Raw genomic sequence first — 24,650 nt, 5'->3', positions numbered from 1 at the left:
CAGTGCCATAACAGCGGAAGTCCTGGGCAATTTCACGAATCAACCGCTGCAAAGGTAGCATGCGGATCAGCAATTCGGTCGACTTCTGATAGCGACGAATTTCACGAATTTCAAACAAGCATAAGAGAAATGGAATTGGAGAAGAAGAGCATAATGCATAGGCGTCTGAGTGCGACCGTCCTCATCTCACATCGCCGCATCAATTGAATGGATTTCCAGAGGGATTTCATATACGGTTTCCTGTTTTCTGTTGTACCTGTACCTGTAAACAATTTTAATGCTATTGAAACAAGTTTTCGGGTCAAAAATTAACAATCATATAACTCGGGGACATTTTGTCATTCGAATGAAATGATTACCATACCACTCCTTTCAGCCGGAAAAGAGGTGCTAGCGTTCAAAACCTTGCAGTCCAGCATCACTCTCTCGTTTTCGAAACTTTGAACTCACACTCCAGTACAGAAATGATAGACGTAGTCCTACGTCAAAATGGGTTCGAATTTTCAAATATTCCATTCGGACATTGGTTGAATTCGAATCTTGCTGCCAGGCTTAGATGATCTGACTGACTGAGTTTTTTTCAAACGTAAACAAAATCTGTACCACCGAAAAATTACAACTATTTACCGATACGTTGAAAGAATAATACAGATCAGGTTTCATTACAAGGGCACATGTTAGGAATTTCATGAATTAATGTTATGTCCACATGACGTATATACATAAAGTTTTTTTTGTGTCCCGCGTTAGACCTCTGACCACCTGGTCACTTTAGTTAAACTTCACATTTGAAGATTAGAATTTGATGAAATATATATTGGGTTGGGGAAAAAGAAATGTCGTATATTGTCAATATATGGCAACACTTAAACATATCTTGTGTACTCATCGCATCGGGTCATACTATACGGCTATTTAAAGACGACAATCTGTGCTACGAGTGTCGTTTTGACAGTGTTGTGATTTTCCTTTTCAGTCTCAAGTTATAGCGCGACAAAGATGGAATCCACCAAGCAAAAAATTCGCCATATTTTACGTTTTTACTACCTGCAAGGTAAAACTGCAACGAAGGCTGCCGAAAAAGTTCGTGTAATTTATGGACCCGATACTGTAACGATTCGCACAGCACAGCGTTGGTTCGATCGATTTCGTTCTGGTGTAGTGGCTGTCGAAGATACACCCCGTACTGGTAGGACAATCGTCGTGGAAACCGATAAAATCGTTGAAATCATCCAAGTAGACCGGCATGTGAGCACTCGCCAAAAAAAAGCTGGATGTATGAGTACCACACGAGTTGACGCAAAGAAATCATTTAGACCGAATCAACGCCTGCGATGCACTGCTGAAACGGAACGAACTCGAGCCATTTTTGAAGAAGATGGTGACTGGTGATGAAAAGTGGATCACGTACGACAATCTAAAGTGGAAAAAGTCGTGGTCGAAGCGCGGTGACCCGCCCCAAACCATCGCCAAGCCCGGATTGACGGCCAGGAATGGTGTTGTTTTCCACCAGGACAACGTTCGGCCTCACACATCTTTGATGACCCGCCAGAAGCTACGGGAGCTCGGATGGGATGTCCTATTGCACCCACCGTATAGTCCGGACCTGGCTCCAAGTGATTATCATCCCTTCCGGTCTATGCAAAACGCTCTTGGTGATACTAAGGTTGCCTAGGACAAACGGATTAAAAGAGGACTTACACGATGGTCGTCGAAACTATAATAATTTATTCTTTCGGAAACCTAACTCCCCTGTCACTATTGCAAAAACTGATTACTTTGCACCAGACAATGATGGCACGTGGGCGGTGTCAAATACCGTGTCTGCATTCTTGCCGGTGCTGGTCCATCTTGTTGACAGTATACGCGTGTTCGATATCGCTGGCCACGCTATCGCACTATTAGATTCCATCGGTGATGTTGGAGTGATTCCGATAGCAGTTGGATCCGCTCGGGTGGTTCCGTGTTTAATTTATATATCTGTAGAATATCTCTTAATTTATGTGTCGTGTACCAAGAATTATTCTTGCTCGGTGTCTCGGTTTAATTATGGTGGCACGAACCTTCCAGACAAACCAGAAACGTATTGCTAAAATCACCTCATCCTAATGAACACGAGCTTTACTGTCAGATGTGTCCAGCCCATGCACCCATAAAAGAATTTGTTGTTCGTATTTGGAGTTCTCGAAAAATAGAAACGAAGCAGTTATTACATCAAAAGTGGCAGGTGTATCGAAACCCCAATACTACATGAATGTATTATTGATAACAAAAAAAAAAATAACGTGGCCATGTGGACCATTGTTGCCACACATACAGATTTATTTGGAATGGTACAGATTTTTTCGTTATTTTTGGTACAGATTCTGTACGGTACAGAGTACAGATTTTCGTCAAAAAGTACAGATTGATACAGATTACAGACAAGCCGAAAAGTAGGACCCCCACGATGGGGGTCCATTATACCCGGGAGTAATATGGACATGTTAATACTATACGAAACGTAGAATATTATCGCTCGCGAGAGGAATAAGTTCGCTCTCTCTCAGTGTTTGTGTGTCCAGTAACTGATATAGAATAAAAAGAGAAAGCAAAATAAAAAAAGAGTTGAATATTCTTCCCTTCACTTTCCATCATGCATTGGATATGAGTATGGATGTGACTGTCCATTTCAACCCCACCAGTACAATTATTTCAATAATTTAAATTTACCACTTACGAATGAATTTACTCTTCCGTACAAACCTAATATCGCTTCTCTGTCAACTCACAAACCGAAATATAACCTCCAGCGAATTCAATTTTGCAATTAAACCACTCAAAATGCTTAATATCGAAGCCGCAAAAATTACATCCACACGCAGAATCATGTTTGATTTTCGGTTTTTGTTTCCCTTTTCCACTTTTGATCAGTATTCATTGTCATAGGATGGTTTAAATATTATAGAAAAACATGTAGAAGGGGTTCCAATCAACAGAAATTTGAAATTCATAATGCAACTATGCAAATCACCCACCTTTCCATTATACCCCCACTGTCCGTCTTACCCGCGGTTCTCCTATGTTTTGATCCAGATCAATTTTGAATTGTTTTCCAGGCTGAAAACCCTGAATGCACGATGCTACATGAAGAGCTAAAAGTTTTTTATTTGATCATTCTCACTAATATCTGTGAGTAATTTTACGTTGTTTCACTGTCAAATGCTATTAAATTTGAAGATCATTTGAAAACGAACAAGAGTTTTTCGGTTGGAATAAAAATAAAAAGAGTCGATTTTGGTGATCTGAAGCTCAAGGCTGTGGCAATTGGCGATCTAACGCAAAACGTAAACGATCGGTGAGACATCTGGATTTTGTTGGTGAACAAAGATAATGATGCTAATGTAACCTAAAACTCAAAAAACAATACACGTATATTTTACTTCCGGGCTTTCCAAGGTAGTTCTCACATGCAGGAATCGTGCATTTTTCTACTTGTGTTTGATTGTACTCTCGAATTTCCTTCTTTAATTCAACCATTGTCAACATTTTTATAGTTTTCACTACTGAAAGAGTTAAATAAATAACATGTTATATATAAAATTGCGCAGAATTAAATTTCTTACAAACTCATCGCAATCAAATATTCTTTTATGATTATAACATTGTAATTTGTGGAAAGAACTACAAACCTTCCATAAGCTCACATGGCAAAATTTAAAACCATCATCACTTTCACCGCAGCGCCGCCTTGGTGTAGATTTGTACGTTAGATCGCCAATATTAAACCCCAGAAACTTTTCCAAATTAACGTTATGTTAGAAGCGTTCCCAGAATTCTACAATGGAAATGTACAAGATCGGGAGAATTAATTCCGTACCCGTACTGTGCAGTTTCAGAAAACGAGCATGTGGACAAAAATTGAATGTCTAAAACGAATTAAGGGTTCGCCCGCATTTCGGCGCTTGGATGTCTTATTTGTAACATTCTCACTATGCCTCACACCTTGGCAACTGTGTCGAGTGATTTTTATTCTGAATATAATCAGAACAAAAATTAGCTTTGAAACCGTTACAGCAACGATACGATGAACGCTATTTTGAGATCGAAAGATTTGATCAAACCTCGTGGCAGCAATTTGAAAATTTAAATAAATGATGGTATGGAAAATAGATTCAGAAAAACTATGTATAAGCATCATCAAACAAATGAATGACTTGCAAAGGTAAATGTAGTTTTTGTAGTGAATAAATGAGTATTTTTAGTGTGAGTGTGAACATTGTCAACATATCCTCATATCCCCTCCTTTTCCTGAAAAAAATATGTCACCCTTCTAAACACGAGTCGACCGCGAGTAATCGGTTTTCTACATTATTAACATTAGAATTAAGGAAAAATTTATATATACTAGTAACAATACAGTAAGGAGTTCGGCTCCTTTAAACTTATGTAACCGAGCCTGTAAAAATAAACTATTCAAATAAAAAAATTAATGAATATTTTTTCTTGCTAATAAATTAGTTTTTTCTCTACAACGAATATTTTCGATGAGAATGATTTTTAACCCCTCTGGTACAGATTTAAATGTGGCAACACTGACGTGGACATTATCTATATCACCTCCCTCCTTACCGTGAACAAGCGTGGATATTTTCGTACCCCCTACCCTCCCTAAAAGTGTCCATGTGGTAGTTCCATGTCTCCAAAATTCAGACATGTCTTCAAACCTGCATCTTTGGTCAACTACTCATAGGAATGAAATAATATCAACATAAAATGAGTACTTCACATTAACCGTGTGAATTTCATAACACTTAGCAGCACGCAGCCATTTTTTTGACAGCTATTTGTTTATTTAGTTTATATACGTATATTTGCGAGTGAAGCATTTGCGCTGGTGCATCGATTGTGTTTCATATCCTATACTAATACTTTTCCTTACAACATGATGAATTCGATGGGAATGCACATGCAACAGCCAGGAGTAGTTCCAGTAGGACCTGGAGGACCCGTCGGGATTCCCGCCCCAGTAGGTGGTGTTGGTGTTTCGCCGGTCATGATGCAGTCCCCTCAAATGCAGCAGCAGCAACAGCAGCATGCAGCGCAACAACAACAGCAGCAAGCGCAAGCCCAGCAACAACAGGTCCAGCAAACAGATAAAGTTGACAATATTTCCAAGGTTAAGAGCCTGGTGGTTCCAATGAGGGAAGCACTAACGACAACGATCAAAACAGCTGCCCAGTTACTGCAGCAGAATAATCTGAACGATGTTGGGACGTAAGTAAATTCATAATAGTTGGAAGAATCACTAGCTTTTAATCCGTGTTTAATAGGAAAGGAGGAGACATGAATGCTACCGGCTTAAGATTTGATAAACACCTGGAGGAATTCTACTCAATTTGTGACCAGATAGAGTTAAACCTAGTAAGTTTATTGGTTGTGAGGCCATTTACACTTATTTGGTGGTGTATATATGAGGAAAACTCAACAGAATAACTACTTAAGTAAAGTGACCAGACGTCCCGCGTTACGCGGGACAGTCCTGCATTTCAACAAAATGTCCCGCATTTGGCAAAAGAAACGAAAATGTCCCGCGATATCAGTATATTTCAACATCACAATTTGATCATGTTGATTTTCTTAAATGGATGAACCTCAAAAAAAATTTTATTTGGCAGACTGTTCAAGAGCGCTTCTAATGCATCCTAAGACTAATACGTTGGGCTGGTTTCATCGCACTGACAGTGGGCTTTTTGTTTAGAGAATGTCAACTGGAAGCGACAGCAACAAAAATGGAAAATGATTTTTATAAAAGTCCCCTATTGATCCGCAGGGACCAACGCGAGTCAGACGAAAAGATCTTCTTTGGTCCCCTAGCTCGGTCAGGGCTTAACGTGTTAAATAAGCCGGAATAACTAGTGTATACGGGACAGGAAGAGACAGGGTTGTTTGATGAAGTATCGTAAATAAAGCGCTGGGCGGTCTTACGGAAGTTGGCCGGAACCTCAACCATGGCCGATGAAAAGATGTATGTCGGCGTGTTCCTTTACATTTTCGTGGCTTTGGTGGTCGTCTGTCTCCATTTTGGCCATTCGCCCAACAGTTTTTAACGGTTGCAGCTGGGGAGTGTTGAGAAGGTTGGCGGTCTTCGCGACAATGTTTATCTCCAGCCGATCCATCCTCCAATGATCTTTTGGCATAATGGGCTGATCCAAAGTTCGGCATAAAGACCAAATCACCTTCGCAACTTCCGGCAATCACTTCGTACTATATATCTCCCCGTTCACCATATGACTCGAAAGAAGAGCGGCTTGGACATTCGCTTCTTATCTGTCAGAGAAGGACCTTCTTCGAGAACTTGATGTGGATGATATATTCGAAGTCATCGCTTAGCTGGGGAACGTAAAGTACCCGATCCCCTGCCATTCGTTAAATTCTAGCATCAAGTACGTCTCGTCTTTCATTATAAGCACGGAAAGAAGTTTTTCATCAGTGAAAAAGAAGTTTTTCACTTCTTTCGCCGGAAAAGGTTTTTCATCAGCCACTCAAGCTACTTCTTCTGGGTGATTGCTTGCTGCTCAGATACGGCCAGTCTCGTCTGACGCTTCCACATAAAAATGTCCAGTTTGGCCAGATTTGCCTTCACCGTTCGGCCGGTTGCTTCAATCTCCCGGCTTAAGGAGCAGCAGGAAGATGATGTTGTAAATACCAGATCGGCTATATCTGGCGGACACAAAGTGCCTCAGGATGTCCAACTCCTTCGCTGTGGGGTGGAGCTTGCAGTATGAAAAAATCATCAAGTTGCTTAACAGTGCTGCTGCTGCGAATCAACGGCCTTGAATCATTTTTGTTGTAGGCTTAATAAACGTAAGATTTAAGAAAAATTTCGAGCATTCTATTCGGTAATACTCGTAATTTTTTTTTTCAAAGAAAATTAAAGAATTCGAATCGGCCTTGCCAGGCGTAAATTTTATGATTGAGCGAGTGATTTTCAGACGTAAATAAAATCTAAACCACCGAAAAACTTAAAAACTTAAGCCAACATGGAATAGTTGAAAAGAAATATCTAATAGTTATTAAAAACATCCACAGAAAACTGCAAAACTTTGCATGCAACAAGGTGCGTCTTCACAGCAGTATCTGCCTATTCCGGTAGCGCCGACCCAACCTAATCCGGCCGAAACAAATGCTCTCTCCTATAGCCAATACTTGGATGTGGTGAAAATACAGATAGGATACGCAAAGGATATACACGACACCCTTATTTGTGCGGCCCAAAATATTTCCCCCAGCGAATGATAGAACTCGAACGAATGCCTGTGATATGTCGACAAAAATATGAATAAGTTTGGGTAAAATAATCTTCTATCACATAATTCAATATGGCAATAAATTATCAAACTATTTTCTAAGGAAATCATTTTTATTTTTCACTATCAGTATATGCTGCATTTGTAACGCCTTTCTTCTCCGAAATATCAGCATCCTTCCCCGAGTCCTGCTGATTCCGTTTGATATGTATGTCTGTCAATTTACGTTTGGTGTCCGTGAAATAAATTTCGATGTCTTCTAGTGTTCTTTTTTCTGTTTCTGGTAGAAAGAAATAAATAAACAGAACCCCAATACTTCCGCAAATTCCGTAGAACAGTATCACTCCCGGCAGAGAAAATGAGGTTTCCATATTGAAATAAGTTTTGGTCGTAACAAATGTCATAGCATAATTTAGAGCAGCCGTAATTCCACAAGCCAAACTACGATTTCTGTGGAAAAGAGTAGATACAAATTATTGTAGTGTACAAAATGGTAAAATGTGAACAGAATTACTTGAACGGGAAAACCTCACTGAGTAAAATCCAAGGCACGGGCAGTACTCCGACGCTTGTGGCGAAAGCTAATATAAAAAACAGAAACATGGGTATGTAACTCAATCCATCGGCCGTGTTAATGTTCTCGTGTACATCGAAAGAAGTCCACCCAGCGGGGAAAACATTGAACGCATATATGGACAGTGAGAGGCAGCATATAGCCGTTAGCGTCATCGAAAATAAGGCTAATTTTCGCTTCCCTACGAACTTGATGCAAATCATGCAAACGATGTTGGCCAGTAGTCCCAACAGGCCCGTGGATACCGTAGCCCAATTTGCGTCCAATGGCACACCGTATGCCTGGAATATTTGAACCAAATACGGTCGCATTCCTGTCATTCCGCTCAGCTGACCGAACACGAACAACAGCATGACCAGAACGAACGGCTTCAGATTGCGTTTTCGTGTCAGTTCCTGCAATTTCATCCACTCTGTCGGCGCCGGATGGTCGCACTTGGCGCTTTGTGTCTTCTGGCATGGCGTACATTTGGCCGCATTTATGCTATAGCGTTGCATTTCCTGGAACTCTTTCTCGACAGCATGCGGCGAAACCCAGCCTCTCAGCCATTGCAGGGATTTACGGGCATCTTCCTTGCGATCCTTCGACAGCAGCCACATGGGTGTCTCCGGCACAAAGCAAATTGCAATCATAGTCGCAAGCGGAATCGAGGCACATATGGCTGCAGTCATTCGCCACGTGGTAACCGTTCCCAGCAGGTAAACCACGAAGAAGCCCAACATCACTGCTACACCAGCGCAGGACGTGAGTATCCCTCGGATAGATGGTTGGCTGTAAAAAAATGTTTCATTTTAATATGTATGGCTAACGGAATCAGTGAATGTAGTGGTGAATAATAGTAACCAAAATCCACTTCTTCGGATGGATCCGAACCCCTTCTATTCTACACCGCGAGTGACGTCGGATAAAAACGAAAATACATGCCAGGCGGCAGAGAATGTGAATAGCGTTTATGGCTCTGATAAAGTGACAGCCAATCACGCGCTATTTTGAACTCCGCCTGCGAATGATGAAACTCTATAATAGCATTTTCAAAAAATAACCGAACACTATTGAGAACCAGAGCAAAGGGCCCAAAGCCCCTGAGGAGGAATATTTTTATTAGGACTCATATGGCGTCAGCCTGACGGGGCCGGGAGTTCAGTATTTCGACAATGTTTGCCTTACAACTATGTTAGTAATATGTAACCGATTACTCGCAGTTGGCTCGAGGTTAGTATTACAAGTGTTTTCGCAGTTGGGATGTTGCTGTCTCCAATGCTCTGTACTTGTGCCTGACACGGGATACTTCCTATTGGGATGCAGCTGACCATTAATCAGCAACGCCCCCCTAGTCTGTCCCATATCTAGCGTAGTGCGTCTTTCTCGACTCGAGGAATCCAAGATAGAATGGTCACTATCCGGTAGAATCATCAGCTCGTGTAGAGTTGCCACAATGCGGTACAATCCTCAGCAGCTAATCTGTGGCCTGCACACTAACACAATTTTTAGCTAACCAATTCAACAGCAAATCCAATTAACCTTATCAACCTGCTTTCATTTGGTTCCAAGAACGTTCCTGTAGGATCTTCCCACACAGAGATATTTTAGTTTGAATGAAAAATTACCCCTTCGTCTTTGATGATGAATAATTCAATACAACCATCGCACCGCAAATCGAACATCAGTTTTGAAAACTCCAATAAATTCTGCACAAGGATAATTTGTTACTTTTTGACGTAGGACTACGTCTAACCGGAAGATATAGGGGGTGAAATGGGAATCCAGGCACTGAACAAGTAGGAAAAAATGCAAGATTTGGAACGCTTATAACTCGAGCATTTCTCAATAGATCGCAAATTTTTTGCATCAATTGATAGGAAATATATCTACGCATCTATCATAACGAATAACATTTCATTTTTCTTGAGATAAATAATTGAATAATTGTGAAATATCAAGCATTATCAAAATGCACTATGTGCCCATTTTTGATTGGTCCATTTTGTGTTCCTCAAATCGTACCGACCAAAACGGGCAACCAGAGCAGCAGCGAAATAGAATGAAGCACGATTGGAAAGGAAAAAGAAAAAAATGAACGAAACATTGGTCGCAGTCTCACACATGCGTAATTCCCGAGCCAGCCAGTCAGCTTAAAAATCCCCGCTCCGCTGCCGTAACGATCATTCTTCGTGTGGACACCGACTGGACAACATCGTTGCTGGACGGCGAGGGATCGAGTGCCTTTCTCAAGGCAAGAGGGCGGAGGTGGTAGCGCTGGAGTAGAATAGAGTAGAGTTTTCAAAGGGCCTTTCTCAAGGCTAGAGACGAATGAACTGCAAAAGTTTAAAGTCTCTATAATACAATACCTTCCTTCCTTCCTTCCGTAACGATCATTCTCATTCAAACCGTACACCACATCGGTTCGCATCACAACACATCAACAAACCAACCCAAGAAGCCATGTCTGGACATGGTAAAGGAGGAAAAGTGAAGGGAAAGGCAAAATCCCGCTCGAACCGTGTTGGTCTGGAGTTCCCCGCAAGGGTAGCTAGGCCGAGCGCGTTAGTACCAGTGCACCAGTCCACCTAGCCGGCGTTATATAGTTTCGGCCGCCGAAGTTATCGAGTTAGCTGGCAAAGCTGCTCGCGACGATAAGAAAACCCGCATTCGGAACATAACACATTCGGTTCGGTGGACATCGAGACAACAGGCAGTTGCAGCGAGTGGCGAGTGGCAAACGCAATCGCAAAACGGCATCAGGTAGCAGAAGAAAAAAGTTTGTTCTTTATACAAACTGCTTTGGTGGCAAATCCAGAACAAAGCGGAATCGAGGACGTTCGAAATGGTTTTTTTCAAAACCACGAGTACTAAGTTTTCTAAATTGGAACCATTCCATAAAACAAGGCGCTTTTCAGGGCCATTAAACCATCCAAAAAAGAGTTTAGGAGATACAGTTCAATGCTTTCTAAAACATTATCCAAAATAATAATAAAACACAAATTGATTTTTTCATAATTTGTTTGCCAGGATCTGATGAGTATGTCAATTTGGCAGTTGTTCTGAGCTTATTGATAGTTGGGGACTTTCCTGATTATTCAATTTTCACCAATTCTTAAATTGTTTCCAGATTGAAAGTACAGTAATTTACAATTAGTTCGACATTTAGCTAATTGGACGGACATGTAATGCGACTTATTTAGTTGGACATTTTTGTAAACATAGAGTTCGGGGTCCAAATTATGACCCCACATTGAAAGTCGACACTGTACCACTGTCATCGTAAATGTTCAATTACAGGTTGAAATCGCCTCCAATGCGACACTGAGTGGTGCTTCGGCACGTCGCATTAAATATAATTTACTGTAAAATATGTCACTAGCTGGATGGGAAGAAATTTTCCAACTGTGAAAGCTGTGGCGAGTGGCAAATGCAATCGCTAAACAGAAAGGTTTAGCCGAACAAGATGGGGATATCGAGTGATAACAAAACAATAAACTCTTTAGATTGAAGATAATTTTGTGATCCTGAAAAGGACCCTTTTTTAGCCTGCATGTGAATCCAACGAGCGAACAAATCGTAATGAATGTATTTTTTTGCCATCGCTCCCTTTTAACGCTCATTCGTTCTTCTCGTTGGACTCGCCCCTCTGGCTGAGTCTGCCGATTTGTCTCTATCCTGTGAGTGTGTACCGCTAGAGTATAAAACACGCGGACCCCAAAAAATATCTTATTTTCTTTCAAACCGTAAACCCGTGTGGTTGTACGGCATCGGCATCGTGGACGTAACAAAGGAGGACAAGTTAAGGGAAAGGCAAAGTCTCACTCGAACCGTGCAGGTCTCCAGTTCCCTGTTGGTCGCATTCACTGATTGCTCCGCAAGGGTAACTAGGCCGAACGGATTGGTGCCGGAGCACCAGTATACCTAACAGCGATTATAGAGTTTCGGCCGTCGGAGTGCTCGAGTTGGCTTGCAAAGTTGCTCACGACAATCAGAAAACCCGCATCAAGAACAGAGCAGCTTCGGTTCGGCGCTCATCAAGGCAACAATTAGTTTCAGTGAGTGGCAAAGTGTTTCTCCGGCACGTCGCAATCAATGTAATTGACTGAACAACATGTCACAAGCTAGATGGGAAGAAATTTTACTGTGAAAGCTGTGGCGAGTGGCAAACGCAATAGCTAAACAGGAAGGTTTAACCGAACAAGATGGGAATATCGAGTGATAACAAAAACACAACACCAAAGGTTCTTTTCAGAACCATCAACATATTCATAAAGAGTAAACAGTAAACTAATCCATTTTTCAGGTAGATAGGTAGGTATTCACGTATTCAAAATAAAACAATATATTTAAAATATATATTTAACAAAAGCTGTCCCATTTGTATAGTCCTACGTCACTCCGGTTATGTCCCCGACATTACCCACCCGTCTTTTTTTTTTTTTTTTTTATAAATTCGTTTATTTTTACAGGCTCAGTTGCATAAGTTTAAAGGAGCCGAAATCTTAAATATATTTTTAAAACTATATATATGAACAATTTTCTTAAATCTATGGTTAGTAATGTGGGAAACCGATTACTCGCGGTGAACTCGAGATTAGAAGGGTGACATATTTTTCTCAGGAAAAGGATGGGGTATAAGGAAATTATTACAATGTTGATAATCACACACACTCAATTCTTAAATCTATTCGTACATCTATTGTGAATTTACATTTCATTCTCCTGTTTATAGCAAGCGGACCAATTACTCATAAAGGAAGAAATGGAGGGTATAAGGATATAAGGATAATCACACACGAACATCGATAGATTTAAGGAAAACATATATTTGGGACATGTAATCAAGGTCTAACCGAGCCAACACATCTCTCACCGGCACATTGGGCTGCCTTCCTCTAGCCCGAAGGGAGTTCTCTAAATTCGATCTGGCAACAAGATACACCTCACACGACCAAACAACGTGTTCGATGTCGTGGTAGCCTCGGCCACAAACGCAGATATTGCTGCCGGCCAGATTGAAACGAAAGAGTAGCGCGTCTAACGAACAGTGATTGGACATGAGTCGGGAGAAGGTGCGAATAAAGTCCCGACTCAAGTCCAGACTTTTGAACCATGGTTTGAGGCTAACCTTAGGGATAATCGAGTGAAGCCACCGGCCCAATTCACCTTCGTTCCATTTGCGTTGCCAGTTAGCGATGGTATTTTTACGGACTAAAGAGTAAAATTCATTGAAGGCGATTTGACGCTGATAAATATCGCCTTCAATCGCACCTACCTTTGCTAATGAGTCAGCCCTCTCATTACCCGGAATTGAGCAATGAGAAGGGACCCACACAAAGGTAATGACATAACAGCGTCTGGATAAAGCACTCAAATTTTCTCGTATTCTCTCAAGGAAGTACGGCGAGTGCTTTTCCGGCCTCACTGAACGGATAGCTTCGACAAGCTAAGACTATCCGTTACAATGTAATAGTGTTCAACAGGTCGTGAGGCGACGCTGTCCAGCGCCCAATGAATTGCTGCCAATTCAGCAATATACACTGAGCAAGGATTCTGAAGACTGTGTGAGGTGCTAAAAAATTCGTTGAACACTCCAAATCCTGTGGACTCGTTTATAGTGGACCCATCAGTAAAGTACATATTATCACAATTGATACCCCCATACTTTTCATCGAAGATCGTTGGAGCGATCCTCGATCGTTGGTAATCTGAATATCCATGGATATCTTGCTTCATGGACAGATCAAAATGCACAGAGGAATTGATGTAGTCAGGGAAACAAACACGGTTGGGAATATACGAAGAAGGATCAACCTGCATGGAGATGAATTCATGATATGAACTCATGAATCCGGAGTGAAAATTTAGCTCGATCAGCTGCTCAAAATTTCCGATCACCAATGGGTTCATGACCTTACACCGGATGAAGAACCGAAGAGATAATAAATTGAAGCGATCTTTTAGTGGGAGTAGGCCTGCCAAAACCTCGAGACTCATGGTATGCGTTGAGGGCATACATCCCAACGCGATACGGAGACAAAGATACTGAATTCGCTCGAGTTTAATGAGGTGTGTTTTGGCAGCTGATTGAAAGCAGAAACTGCCATACTCCATCACTGAGAGAATAGTTGTTCGATACAACATTATAAGATCTTCGGGATGGGCTCCCCACCAGGTGCCGGTAATTGTACGGAGAAAGTTTATTCTTTGTTGACATTTTTTACTCAGATACCTAATATGGGCCCCCCAAGTACATTTGGAGTTGAACCAGACCCCAAGATACTTGAATGACATAGCATGAGTGATCGGTTTACCCAAAAGTTGAAGCTTTGGTTTTGCTGGTCTATGCTTCCTAGAAAAAACCACCATCTCTGTTTTCTCCGTGGAGAATTCGATCCCTAGCCCAATGGCCCAGGTTGAAAAATTGTTCAAAGTATCTTGTAAGGGTCCTTGCAGGTCGGATTCGTTTGATCCTACGACAGACACCACTCCATCATCTGCAAGTTGTCTTAGGCTGCAATTTTGTGTAAGGCAATTGTCGATGTCGCTTACATAGAAGTTGTACAAAAGGGGGCTTAAACATGAGCCCTGGGGGAGTCCCATGTAAGAGACCCGACTTACTGCCGAATCTCCGTGAGAAAAGTTCAAATGCTTCTCACAAAGCAAGTTATATAAAATATTATTCAATAGAGGCGGAAGACCCCGAGAGTGTAATTTGTCTGACAAAACCTCTATTGAAACAGAATCAAAGGCCCCCTTTATGTCCAAGAATACTGAAGCCATTTGTTTTTTTCCGGCGTAAGCCATTTGAATTTCTGAAGAAAGCAACGCAAGACAATCATTCGTCCCCTTGCCCCTGCGGAACCCATATTGTGTATCTGAGAGTAGGCCATTCGTTTCAACCCATCGATCAAGGCGAAACAAGATCATTTTCTCCAACAATTTCCGTATACAAGACAGCATTGCTATTGGGCGGTACGAATTGAAGTCGGACGCGGGTTTTCCGGGTTTTTGAATAGCTATAACTCGTACTTGTCTCCAATCATCTGGAACAATATTATTCTCCAGAAACCGATTGAATAAATTCAACAAGCGATGTTTCGCCACATCAGGGAGGTTTTTCAGCAAGTTGAACTTAATTCTATCCGATCCCGGAGCAGAATTGTTACATGAAAGGAGAGCAAGAGAGAATTCTACCATCGAAAACTCGGAATCAAGATCGCACCTATCTTGTGGTATATCTCGAACAATTTTTTGCACAGGAGCGGAATCAGGACAAACCTTCCGTGCAAAATTAAAAATCCATCGATGTGAATATTCTTCGCTTTCATTCGTTGAAGAGCGATTTCTCATGTTTCGAGCCACTTTCCATAATTTTTTCATTGACGTTTCTCGTGACAAACCTCCCACGAAATTTCGCCAATAAGCACGTTTTTTCCCTTTGATTAAGTTTTTAAATTGATCTTCAAGGGCTAAATACGTTTGAAAATTTTCAGGGGTTCCACGTTTCCGAAAAGCTTTAAATGCATTCGATTTTTCTACATAAAGCTTGGAACATTGGCTATCCCACCATAGATTGGGAGGCCTTCGGGAAATGGTGGAACCTGGGATGGGTTTCGTTTGAGCGCGAACCGCGCTGTCATAGATCAAACGAGAAAGGAAGTTATACTCCTCCAATGGAGGTAAACCATCTCTGGAATTGATGGCTAGAGCAATCGCGTCCGCATATTTTTTCCAGTCAATGTGTCTTGTAAGGTCATATGCCATGTTTATAGATTCAGAAGAATTCGACCCAATGGTGATGGAAATTTTGATTGGCAAGTGATCACTACCGTTGGGGTCCTGGATTACATTCCACTTGCAATCTAACGATAGTGAATTCGAGCAAAGCGAGAGGTCAAGAGCACTTGGGTTAGCAGGAGGTTTAGGTACACGTGTTGTTTCCCCAGTGTTCAAAAGTGTCATATTGAAGCTGTTACAAAGATCATATATCAACAGTGAACGATTGTCGTCGTACTGTTCCCCCCAGGCAGTTCCGTGAGAGTTGAAGTCTCCCAAGATCAATCGTGGCTCAGGAAGGAGTGAGCACATGTCAACAAGTTGCTTGCGGCTAACCGCAGCTCTCGGAGGCCAATACAAGCTGACAATACAGAGGTCTTTTCCTCTGATGTTTGCATGACAAGCAACAGCTTCAATCCCTCCAATAGGTGGAAGGTCAATTCGAAAAAATGAGTGGCACTTATTGATCCCCAATAGCACCCCTCCGTATCTGTCATCACGGTCCAAGCGTATAATATTAAAATCGTGGAAAGAGAGATCATCTCGCGAAGAAAGCCAAGTTTCGGACAGAGCAAAAACATCACAATTGAACTTATGAATTAAAAATTTGAATGTATCCAATTTAGGGATAAGACTACGACAATTCCACTGTAAAACAGTGATATCTCCGACCTCTCTATTTGAATTAGACATCAAGAGAGATAATCATTGCAAGGAGGGGCCATGTTTGCATCAATTGTTGCAAAATTGTCTTTAATTCTGGAAGCATTGATATGACAATGGTTCTGATGGAGTCGGAAACATTAAAGCATGTGAAGATTTGAGCCACAAGGTCAGTCAACTTTATAAATCCCGATTGGGAAGTTGAACTTGACGGTAAAATAGGGACAGTTGGGGTTTTTGATGTTCCTTCGAGTGCTGGGTCGTTCGAAGGTGAATTATTCCCACGGAAGCCAGGAGGAACCTGATTTTGCTTGTCCGCTGCACTCGATTTTTTAGGCATGCTAACAGAGGGTATAACCGGAGGGGCTTGTACTTGAACTTTGGGAGTGGTCACATTTTTGCGCCGGGGATTCCCTTGGAAGATGTACGGTGTGCCCTCGTTAGCTGTATCCGCTTCCATTTCGTCAACTGGCAGCGAAGCGAAGACATTGTTTGCGGTTAAAGGTTGTTGCTGTTGGGCCAATGGAGAAGCGCCCTTTAAAATTTCCGCAAAAGTGCGCTTCGAGCGTTCCTTTAAAGAGCGCTTCTGCTTCTCCCAGCGACTCTTGTAAGTTTCACAAGCCGAGAGCACGTGCGGAGTTCCTCCGCAATATGGACACTTTTGCTCAATCGCACTGCAGGATTTGTCCACATGTTGCTCTCCGCAAGTGGCACAGCGCTCCTTGTTGGCGCAGTAAGCTGCTGTGTGACCAACTGACTTGCATTTCAGGCAAGTCATGGGCTTTGGCACGAAGAGTCGCAGCGGTAGCCTCAATTTGTCCACCATAACGTAGTCAGGGAGGGCGGAGCCAGCAAAAGTGACTCTAAACGAGTCGGACGGCGTAAATTTCGATTCTTTCCCTTCCTGGGAGATTTTGCCGAGTTGTCGGCATTCTAAGATTTTAACCTTAATCAAAGGCAGCTTTTTAAATCTGCCATCTCCTTCCATAATTGATTTGCACGTCAGACCCGTTTCGGTTATCACCCCCGAGATTTCTACGTCATGGGAAGGCACGTAGACACGATATTCCAGGGTAAACCTCTGGTCGACGACAATACCGTTTGCGTCTTTCCGATCAGCTACGACAACACGCAGTTTGGTCGGTCTAACCTTCGAAATTTCTGTCACGGAGGAGTATCTTGCCAGATCTTTCATGATCTGAATAACATTAAGTGCTTTTCCGTTTGGCTTAGGCCTGAAGAAAACAACCCACGGACCAGTTCCAGGTGCATCTTCAGGATAGACCTTGACACGTGGAGAGAAGACTACAGGACGAGAAGGAGATGACGAGGATTGAAGGGGATCGGGGACAACAGGATGGGGAGGCGAAATCTGAGCTGTTGTAGGAGCGAGGGGGGTTGGAGAGGAGGTATTTGCAGGTTTTTTAGAGGGGGGCTTGCTAGAGTTAGCAGACTCGTCCCCGGACGAAACATCCTCTGATGTAGGAACGCGTTTAAGTGTCTTCGCTGTTCCTTTATTAGAACTTTTTTCAACCAGAGGGGAGTCATCATCAGAGATCTCCATATCTGGAGATCCTCCCCCTCCTTCTGCCATTCTGTAATTCGTACTTATATTCTAATAATTTGTTTTTAATAATAATAATAATAATTAAAAAAAAAAAAAAAATTTAAAAAAAAAATAAATCTTATATCTTATTTATTTCTATTCACCACAATGCACCCCAGTGCTGATGAACTGGCAACCGCTGCTTGCTTCTCAATCGGAGCGCTTGAGCGCTCGGTACTATCACACACCACTAAGAAGTGATGCTCTCCTTCACACTGCTGTAAGTTAGCAGCGAATCGCGCTGGTATTGTGTGCGTGCAACTGACCACCGATGTCCGACTTCGACTGCGATGGCGACAAATCGGCGATAACTGAAAGCCGGCTGGCCTTGCCAGGCTTTGACGATTCAGCCTTTCTCACCAATTCCGAGTTCACACTGCGTTCCACGATATCTCGAACAATTCGAAAACGCGCGAAAAAAGCACACCCGGGCGACAAAAAAAAATAATAACAGCCAACGGTAACCGAAAACAATGCTTCAACGGAGACGCTCACAGCACACGACCGGTTACTCGAAGCTTATGCCGAAGAATAATTTGTTACTTTGACGAAGAACAATTATTGAAATTTTTTGAATAGAATGCCAAAAACAGGATTTTTATAGTACTTTACAAAATCCACTGTAATTCTGCAAATATCACAGTAAGTTCGAATGTTTGCAGGCAAATTGTATTCCCTAAACATCTGTGAACGTTTCATATTGATAAGTTCAGCCGTTTTGTCTAGCCGATTTTCAAAGTTTGGAGTAAATTAGAGGAGCATTTAGAAGTACAAAATCCTACGCGACTTCTCACTCTGTTCCTCTATTTTTTGAATTTTATGAATTTGTAATGAACTTTGAGAGCTTCGAGGCACCCCTAAATCGTGTCCGATTGAGCTGAAACTTTGCACATGTCATTTTTTTGGGCCAATAAACAAAATGTACATGGTCGGTTTTTGAAATTTGACATGATCATTTTCGCTGCCACCCTTCTGTAAATATATTAGGTTGGGAAATTTTCTCGGTAGCTGGCTTCAGTGATCAATATCTCACCTGATATCAATCACACAATTTCAAGTTTAGGCTAGTTGCAAAGGTGACATTTCACACTAGAAAAAATCTTTGGCTGTTTTTTGTTTGTTCCATTCAGTTGAGAGTTACAGGGTATTAACAATGGAAAAACACTTTTTCTTCTATAAAGGCGAAAATGCAAGCTAGGCCGCTGAAATTGTGAATGCTGTGTTAAAGGTCCCGATACTGTAACAGTAGAATACGTGTAATTATTTTTTTTTAATTTAATTTTTTTTGTTAAAAAAAATATTTTTTTAATGCAGTACACTAAATTCAGATTTCTACAGTCAACAAATGAACCGATTATTCAGAAATGTCCAGGATCGGCCAACAGAGGAGGTGTTTTGTACCATCAGGACAACGCAAAGTCACACAACTTCGACAGCTTGATTGGCATGTTTTAATGCATCCACGATATAGTGTGGTTACAAGCGATTACCACCTTTTTCTCGCACCGTAAAACTTTCTGAGTAACGAGAAATTGGGACCAAGAGAAGATGGAAAAAAATATTGCTAGATCTTTACTCCACTAAGGATCAAGACTTCTATGAGAGAGGCATTAAAAAGCTACCTACCAGCAACAAATTTTACTATAAAACGGTTTGACCAAAATCGGACAATCCGAAGCATATCAAAAAAGATTTTAATTGGGTTTTAGGGGGCGACAAATGTTTCTATGGTGGTTCGATACTACTCCCCCTCTCTAATGTTGAGGCTGCCAGACGAATAAAACACAAATTTCTGAATAACTCGAGAATTAATCAAGCAAATGGAGCCAAACTTGGCGTTTGAGGGTTTTGAAGTACGAAAAACGTTTCGACGATGGTTTGACATTCCTCCCTCCTCCGAAAGGGGGGAAGGCTTCCATACAAAAACACAAATTTCTGCATTACTCGATAACTAATAGAACAAATGGAACCTGAATTGGAATGATAGGATTTTAGAGCACCAGAAATGTTTCTATGATAGTTTGACACTCCTCTCTTCTTTGGAAGAGAAAGGGAGGGGGGTCCCATACAAATAAAAGGCATATTTCAACCTAACATGACAATAATCCAAGCAATCCCCTCTGGAATGGAGGGCTCCCAATACAAACAAAACCCAAATTTTTGCATAACTCGAGAATTAATAGAACAAATTGAACCAAAATTTGAATGTGAGGATTTTCTAGCGCAATGTTTCTGTGATGCTTTGGCACCTTCCCTCTTCTGGAAGGGAGGAGGGGCACATACAATTGAAACACATATCTCAACAAAACATGACAATTGAAATTGTTCGAGAAACTATGAAGGAAATGGGAAAATTCGAATTCCCATATGTTTTACAATTACACCGTGATTAGCGTTGGTAATCCATTTGATGTTTGCGCTATCGAAATTAATCATTGTCCGAAAGTGAAAATGGAACTTCAGGCGAAAACTCGCGTTTCTACGTCTTCTATTTATATAAATAAAAATGGATCGCCAAATGTATTGGTAAGCCAAACTCGACGAAAGAATCGTTCGATTGGAGCTGTCTTCATATTATTATATTTTATGTATCAAACAAGTATTTCATGTAACGTAGAAATATATTATTTGCAAGTGATTGAAGGATCTTGAACGAGAATTGTGTCTGAAAATAATGTTATACTATAATGACGAGTTTTGGTAGCAGCACTAGGAAATTTATAGTGAATGGAAATTGTAAAGAGTCAAAGGGTAATCAATCCATGAAGAGTTCTGCGATTGGACCTACGAACTCTCGGTTTGTAAGAAAGCGTGAATGTTTGAAATTATTCATATTGAAAAATCAATTTTAAGCGAGACGAACTTCACCGAGACAGTAAGTTCAATATACAATTGAAGAAAAAGCCCGGAAAGTGTACATCTTCCATAAATGTTCAAAATATGAGTGGTCTTATCATTAGGGTAACTGGGGGGAATGTGGTCACCCTAAGGAACATGCCCATTTCATGTGTCCACGAACCACTAAAATTCCCGTTCTTCGAAGCATATTGTAGTTTAAGCTAGTGAACGGTTTTCATTATGAAAATTGAAAATAGTACGTTTTTCATTATTAGAAAAAAGGTTGAAAAATAAAACATTTTTTAGTGAGGAGGTAAAGTGGTCACCTGTGGGGGGCAAAGTGGCCACTCGCACATATCACGCTAGAAGAGATAGATTTATGCGCGTTTTCTTTGCCAAACTTATTTAAATCATTATTGAAAAAGTTGGTACATGTATGAAATGAGCTAAGCTTATTCACCTAGAATCGTAATTGAAATTTTCTCATACGTACAAAAAAGTAGTAAGAAACACATAACGTTTTTCAAAATGAGGCTTGGTTTTAGTTTGGGTGGAATATTCTTCCTGGGTCAAAACCGCAAAAGGGACCTCTTTAAGAGCAGAAGGTGATAAGGTATATCAGCTTTTGGAAACAGAGCATTGTCAGTAGTAATCCTCCACTGACCACTTTGCCCCCCAAACAACGAAATGCGAAATAATCGTTGAAATTGAACAAAATATCTGTTCACCTCCCCTAGAATATGTGAACAGTCGTCCAAACTGTTGAATTGTCTCAAGTATCAGGTTAAATAAACTAAATTTTACCAGAAAATCCTTAAATTCGGAGCGCACAAAACTACGGCCGAATGGCTACCGAGAGAGCGTTTTTTGTTTTTATTTATATCTTAACATGCGACAGCTCCACTGTAGTACAGAGTGACTCAAAAGTCATGAAATTTTTCTAACATAAGTTGACTATCAATACGGTGTCAATAGTCAATAGTTATACTACCAAACAAACAGGTGACCACTTTACCCCACGTGACCACATTTCCCCCACTACCCCTATGAAAAGCGATGCAGGAACCGAAAGATTCTCAATGTATTTAAAATAGGAACATGTTTACAGGCGGAAATCAAGATGCTGGAGATACCCATGGAAGATGCAGGACTGAAGCGGGAAACGTTCGAGCTAGCAGGAGTTTTGTGGCGCTGCCGGCAATTGAAAAGGTAAGAGGACGAGAGAATTCTTCAACGGGGGCTTTTGCGATGTGGGTGTGGTTCTAATCTGCGAAGGAAGCTGGTCAGCTGTTGACGGAGATGGCGGAACCGTTTCCGAGTACGTGAAGTTGAAGCCTCTGGTAACGATTAATCTCATTCTGGAGAGCTATAACTGTAGCCTGGTGCAGGACACAGTGTATGTGAAGGAAGCGTGGAAGAAGCTGGAATCTGCTCTTCAGTACAGCGGGTTGACCAGGAAAATCGGTTTGCTTCGGAAATTTACATCGGTTCGGCTGATCAACTATACTAGTCTTGAGTAGGTGGTAGGAATTAATGAGCACGAGCCACAAACTCGCATCCGTTGAATTCAAGGTGAAAGATTCCTTGCTTGCGGCGATTTTGCCGATGAGTCTTTCTGAGCAGTACAAGCCAACAATCGTGGGCCTGGAAGCATCTGGAAATGCTTTGGCGGTGGACACAGTGGTTCGGTCAGTAGCAGCATTTTTAAAACTGACCGGCAAAATTAATGCAAAATGAAAGGCATTTTAATAACGTTAAGGTCATTCGAATGATTTCAATCAAAGCGGTGGACATTCACAATCAGCTAGACCACGCATTTCTCACAATCACAATCACAATCAGCTAGATCACGCATTTGAATTGCGAATTCGATGTTAAAAGTGTACTAAAGCAGAAGAAAAATATTTTGAATATCAAGCAAAATAACTAGCCTAAAAGTCCATTCTCACTACCGATCTCCAATCTTAATAGAAAAACTATATACATCGTCTTTCAAGAATACTTTCCCACCCTTAATCATCCGATCTACTTACCATATTTCACCAACATAAGTAACGATTGGCGCCTCCATGAACCCAACTCCCAAGCCCAACAGCACGGCCGCAATGTACATCTCCTCCAGTGAACCGGCAAAGTGAAGCATAAACCATCCGATGATGTGAGGAATATTTACCAAGATCATGGAACGCTTCCGGCCCAGAGGTTCAAGTACAATACCAGACAATACGCTGCCAATTGGTTGGCAAATGTATGCTACACTTCCTGCACCAATAAGAAATATAAATTATTCAATTATCATCGATTAAAATCAATCCTCTGACACTCACCAAACCACGATGCCTGCACCGGTGTGAAGTACAGAAACTCATCCTCGGCTCGATTTTTTAAGCCCCGCAACGCTGGAATGACTATCGTTGGGAAAGCCACCGCCATCCCCAAATCTAGCAGCAGGAAATTCTTCGCCGTGCTTGCCAGAATCTGTGGCAGAATCGTGCGGAATTTTCCCGCCTCCGGTTTCTGATCGCCATTTGAGATTTCTAACTTTCCATTCGTGAGCTCCATGCTTCCGTTCACACTGGGACTGTTCGGGTTGATAGTGTACACGGACTTTCTATAGCAAAAAAAAAACCACAGATTTCGTATGGAATAATGACTTTTCGATTGTCTAGTTTCAAGTTACCCCATCGTTGAAATCGATCTATCCAAGACTAGTTACAGAATGAGATTAAATCTCCTGGCGTCGGCTCAGATCACTTGCATTATGATTATGAATTGTAGTTATCTAGACGAAATGAATCGAAAAGCAAAACTTATAAATATGAAGCATCGGAAACATCAGAAATAGAAGATTGTACGAGAAGAAGACGAATACAAATCCGACTGAAACTGGAAGCTGCCTTCGTTCGGTAGCGCGATGGGTCAACAAAATGATAATATTTACTGTAACCTTCGGCTTTCGGTTTCTTTGGTCGGCAAATTGTTCCTATCGCTTGCGAACCCTTCTGTGTAGCATGGAACAAAATTAGTCCATTTAGACAGATTATTCTGCATAATTTCAACCTTATGGTTATCAGCATGTCAACTTTGATGATAAGATGAATAAACTAGTAATGGTTTCAACAATTTTCGTGTTACGTTAGGCCATTTGTTGTTTTGCTTATTTTATTGGGATTATTGATAAAGTGTGTTCTCAATCTGTAATGTATGTTGATATTTTGTCTTAGGTATGTTTCAAACGCACCATCGTAAATGGAGAAAAACACTCATCATCTTATCATACGATGGAAAAGGAAACTGCAAGGAACTGGTGTAGAGAATTGAATTTGATTCAGTAAAAATTCAAAATAATGGTAAGGAGACGCGATTATTAAAGTTCAACATCACGAAGTATTTATCTCATGTTATTATACTACCCTTCTCTAATCTTAATAGCATAGTTGTCCCATATCCCAAAATCAGCAACTGAGAAAAATGCAATCAAAGTTTTCTACCAAATTTGTCTACCAGAACAGAAGCTTTAAGCATTTCAGTTTAGCAATATTTACACCTGGTTCTTTATAAGCAGTAAATCATTGTCTAGTGAAATGTGAAAAGTTCCCTTCACTTGATGCAATCAAGCTTGATTACTGGTTGGAAAAATCATGGTGGGACAGTTATAATTTCAGTACTTCTACCAAAACTCGACATTATAATATCAGATTATTTTCAGACACAATTCTCGTGCAAGCTTCTTCATCCACTTGCAAATAACATGTTTCTCCGTAACATGGAATAAATGTTTGATACAGAAAATATGATAGAATGAAGACGGCCCGAAACCGGACAATTCCTTTCTCGAGTTTTGCTCTTATTAACACATTCGGCGATCCATTTTTATTTATTTATATAGAAGACGATATAGGAGTGCGTTTTATCACAT

The 24,650-nt window shown here is 41.1% G+C and overlaps 2 protein-coding genes across 2 annotated transcripts in view; one reads left to right on the top strand and one right to left on the bottom strand.

The window, feature by feature from the left end:
* The first annotated feature begins 4,851 nt into the window (after positions 1–4,851).
* Positions 4,852–7,381, top strand: LOC129777876 (mediator of RNA polymerase II transcription subunit 29). Its single transcript, XM_055784446.1, has 3 exons — positions 4,852–5,256; positions 5,313–5,403; positions 7,072–7,381. The coding sequence occupies exons 1-3, from the start codon at positions 4,925–4,927 to the stop codon at positions 7,276–7,278; spliced, it is 630 nt and encodes a 209-aa protein (XP_055640421.1). The 5' UTR covers positions 4,852–4,924; the 3' UTR covers positions 7,279–7,381.
* Positions 7,347–24,650, bottom strand: part of LOC129777875 (facilitated trehalose transporter Tret1-like) — a 39,530-nt gene continuing 22,226 nt past the window's right edge. The window contains exons 2-6 of the mRNA XM_055784445.1: positions 23,412–23,513; positions 23,059–23,342; positions 22,765–22,993; positions 7,804–8,634; positions 7,347–7,739 (exon numbers count right to left, since the gene is read on the bottom strand). Of these exons, the coding sequence (XP_055640420.1) occupies positions 7,403–7,739; positions 7,804–8,634; positions 22,765–22,993; positions 23,059–23,342; positions 23,412–23,416 (1,686 nt within the window). The 5' untranslated portion in view covers positions 23,417–23,513 and the 3' untranslated portion in view covers positions 7,347–7,402. The remainder of the gene's footprint in view (positions 7,740–7,803; positions 8,635–22,764; positions 22,994–23,058; positions 23,343–23,411; positions 23,514–24,650) is intronic.

Source organism: Toxorhynchites rutilus, chromosome 3, assembly GCF_029784135.1.
Source record: "Toxorhynchites rutilus septentrionalis strain SRP chromosome 3, ASM2978413v1, whole genome shotgun sequence".
Classification (NCBI taxonomy): Eukaryota; Metazoa; Arthropoda; class Insecta; order Diptera; family Culicidae; genus Toxorhynchites; species Toxorhynchites rutilus.
The sequence above is the reverse complement of the archived record's forward strand: the minus strand, read 5'-3'. Positions and strand labels throughout refer to the sequence as shown.

Coding starts and splice junctions, on each gene's coding strand:
- LOC129777876 (XM_055784446.1), top strand. CDS start 4,925: ATGATGAATTCGATGGGAATGCACATGCAACAGCCAGGAGTAGTTCCA. Junction 5,257..5,312: donor AATCTGAACGATGTTGGGAC/GTAAGTAAATTC, acceptor CGTGTTTAATAG/GAAAGGAGGAGACATGAATG. Junction 5,404..7,071: donor ACCAGATAGAGTTAAACCTA/GTAAGTTTATTG, acceptor AAACATCCACAG/AAAACTGCAAAACTTTGCAT.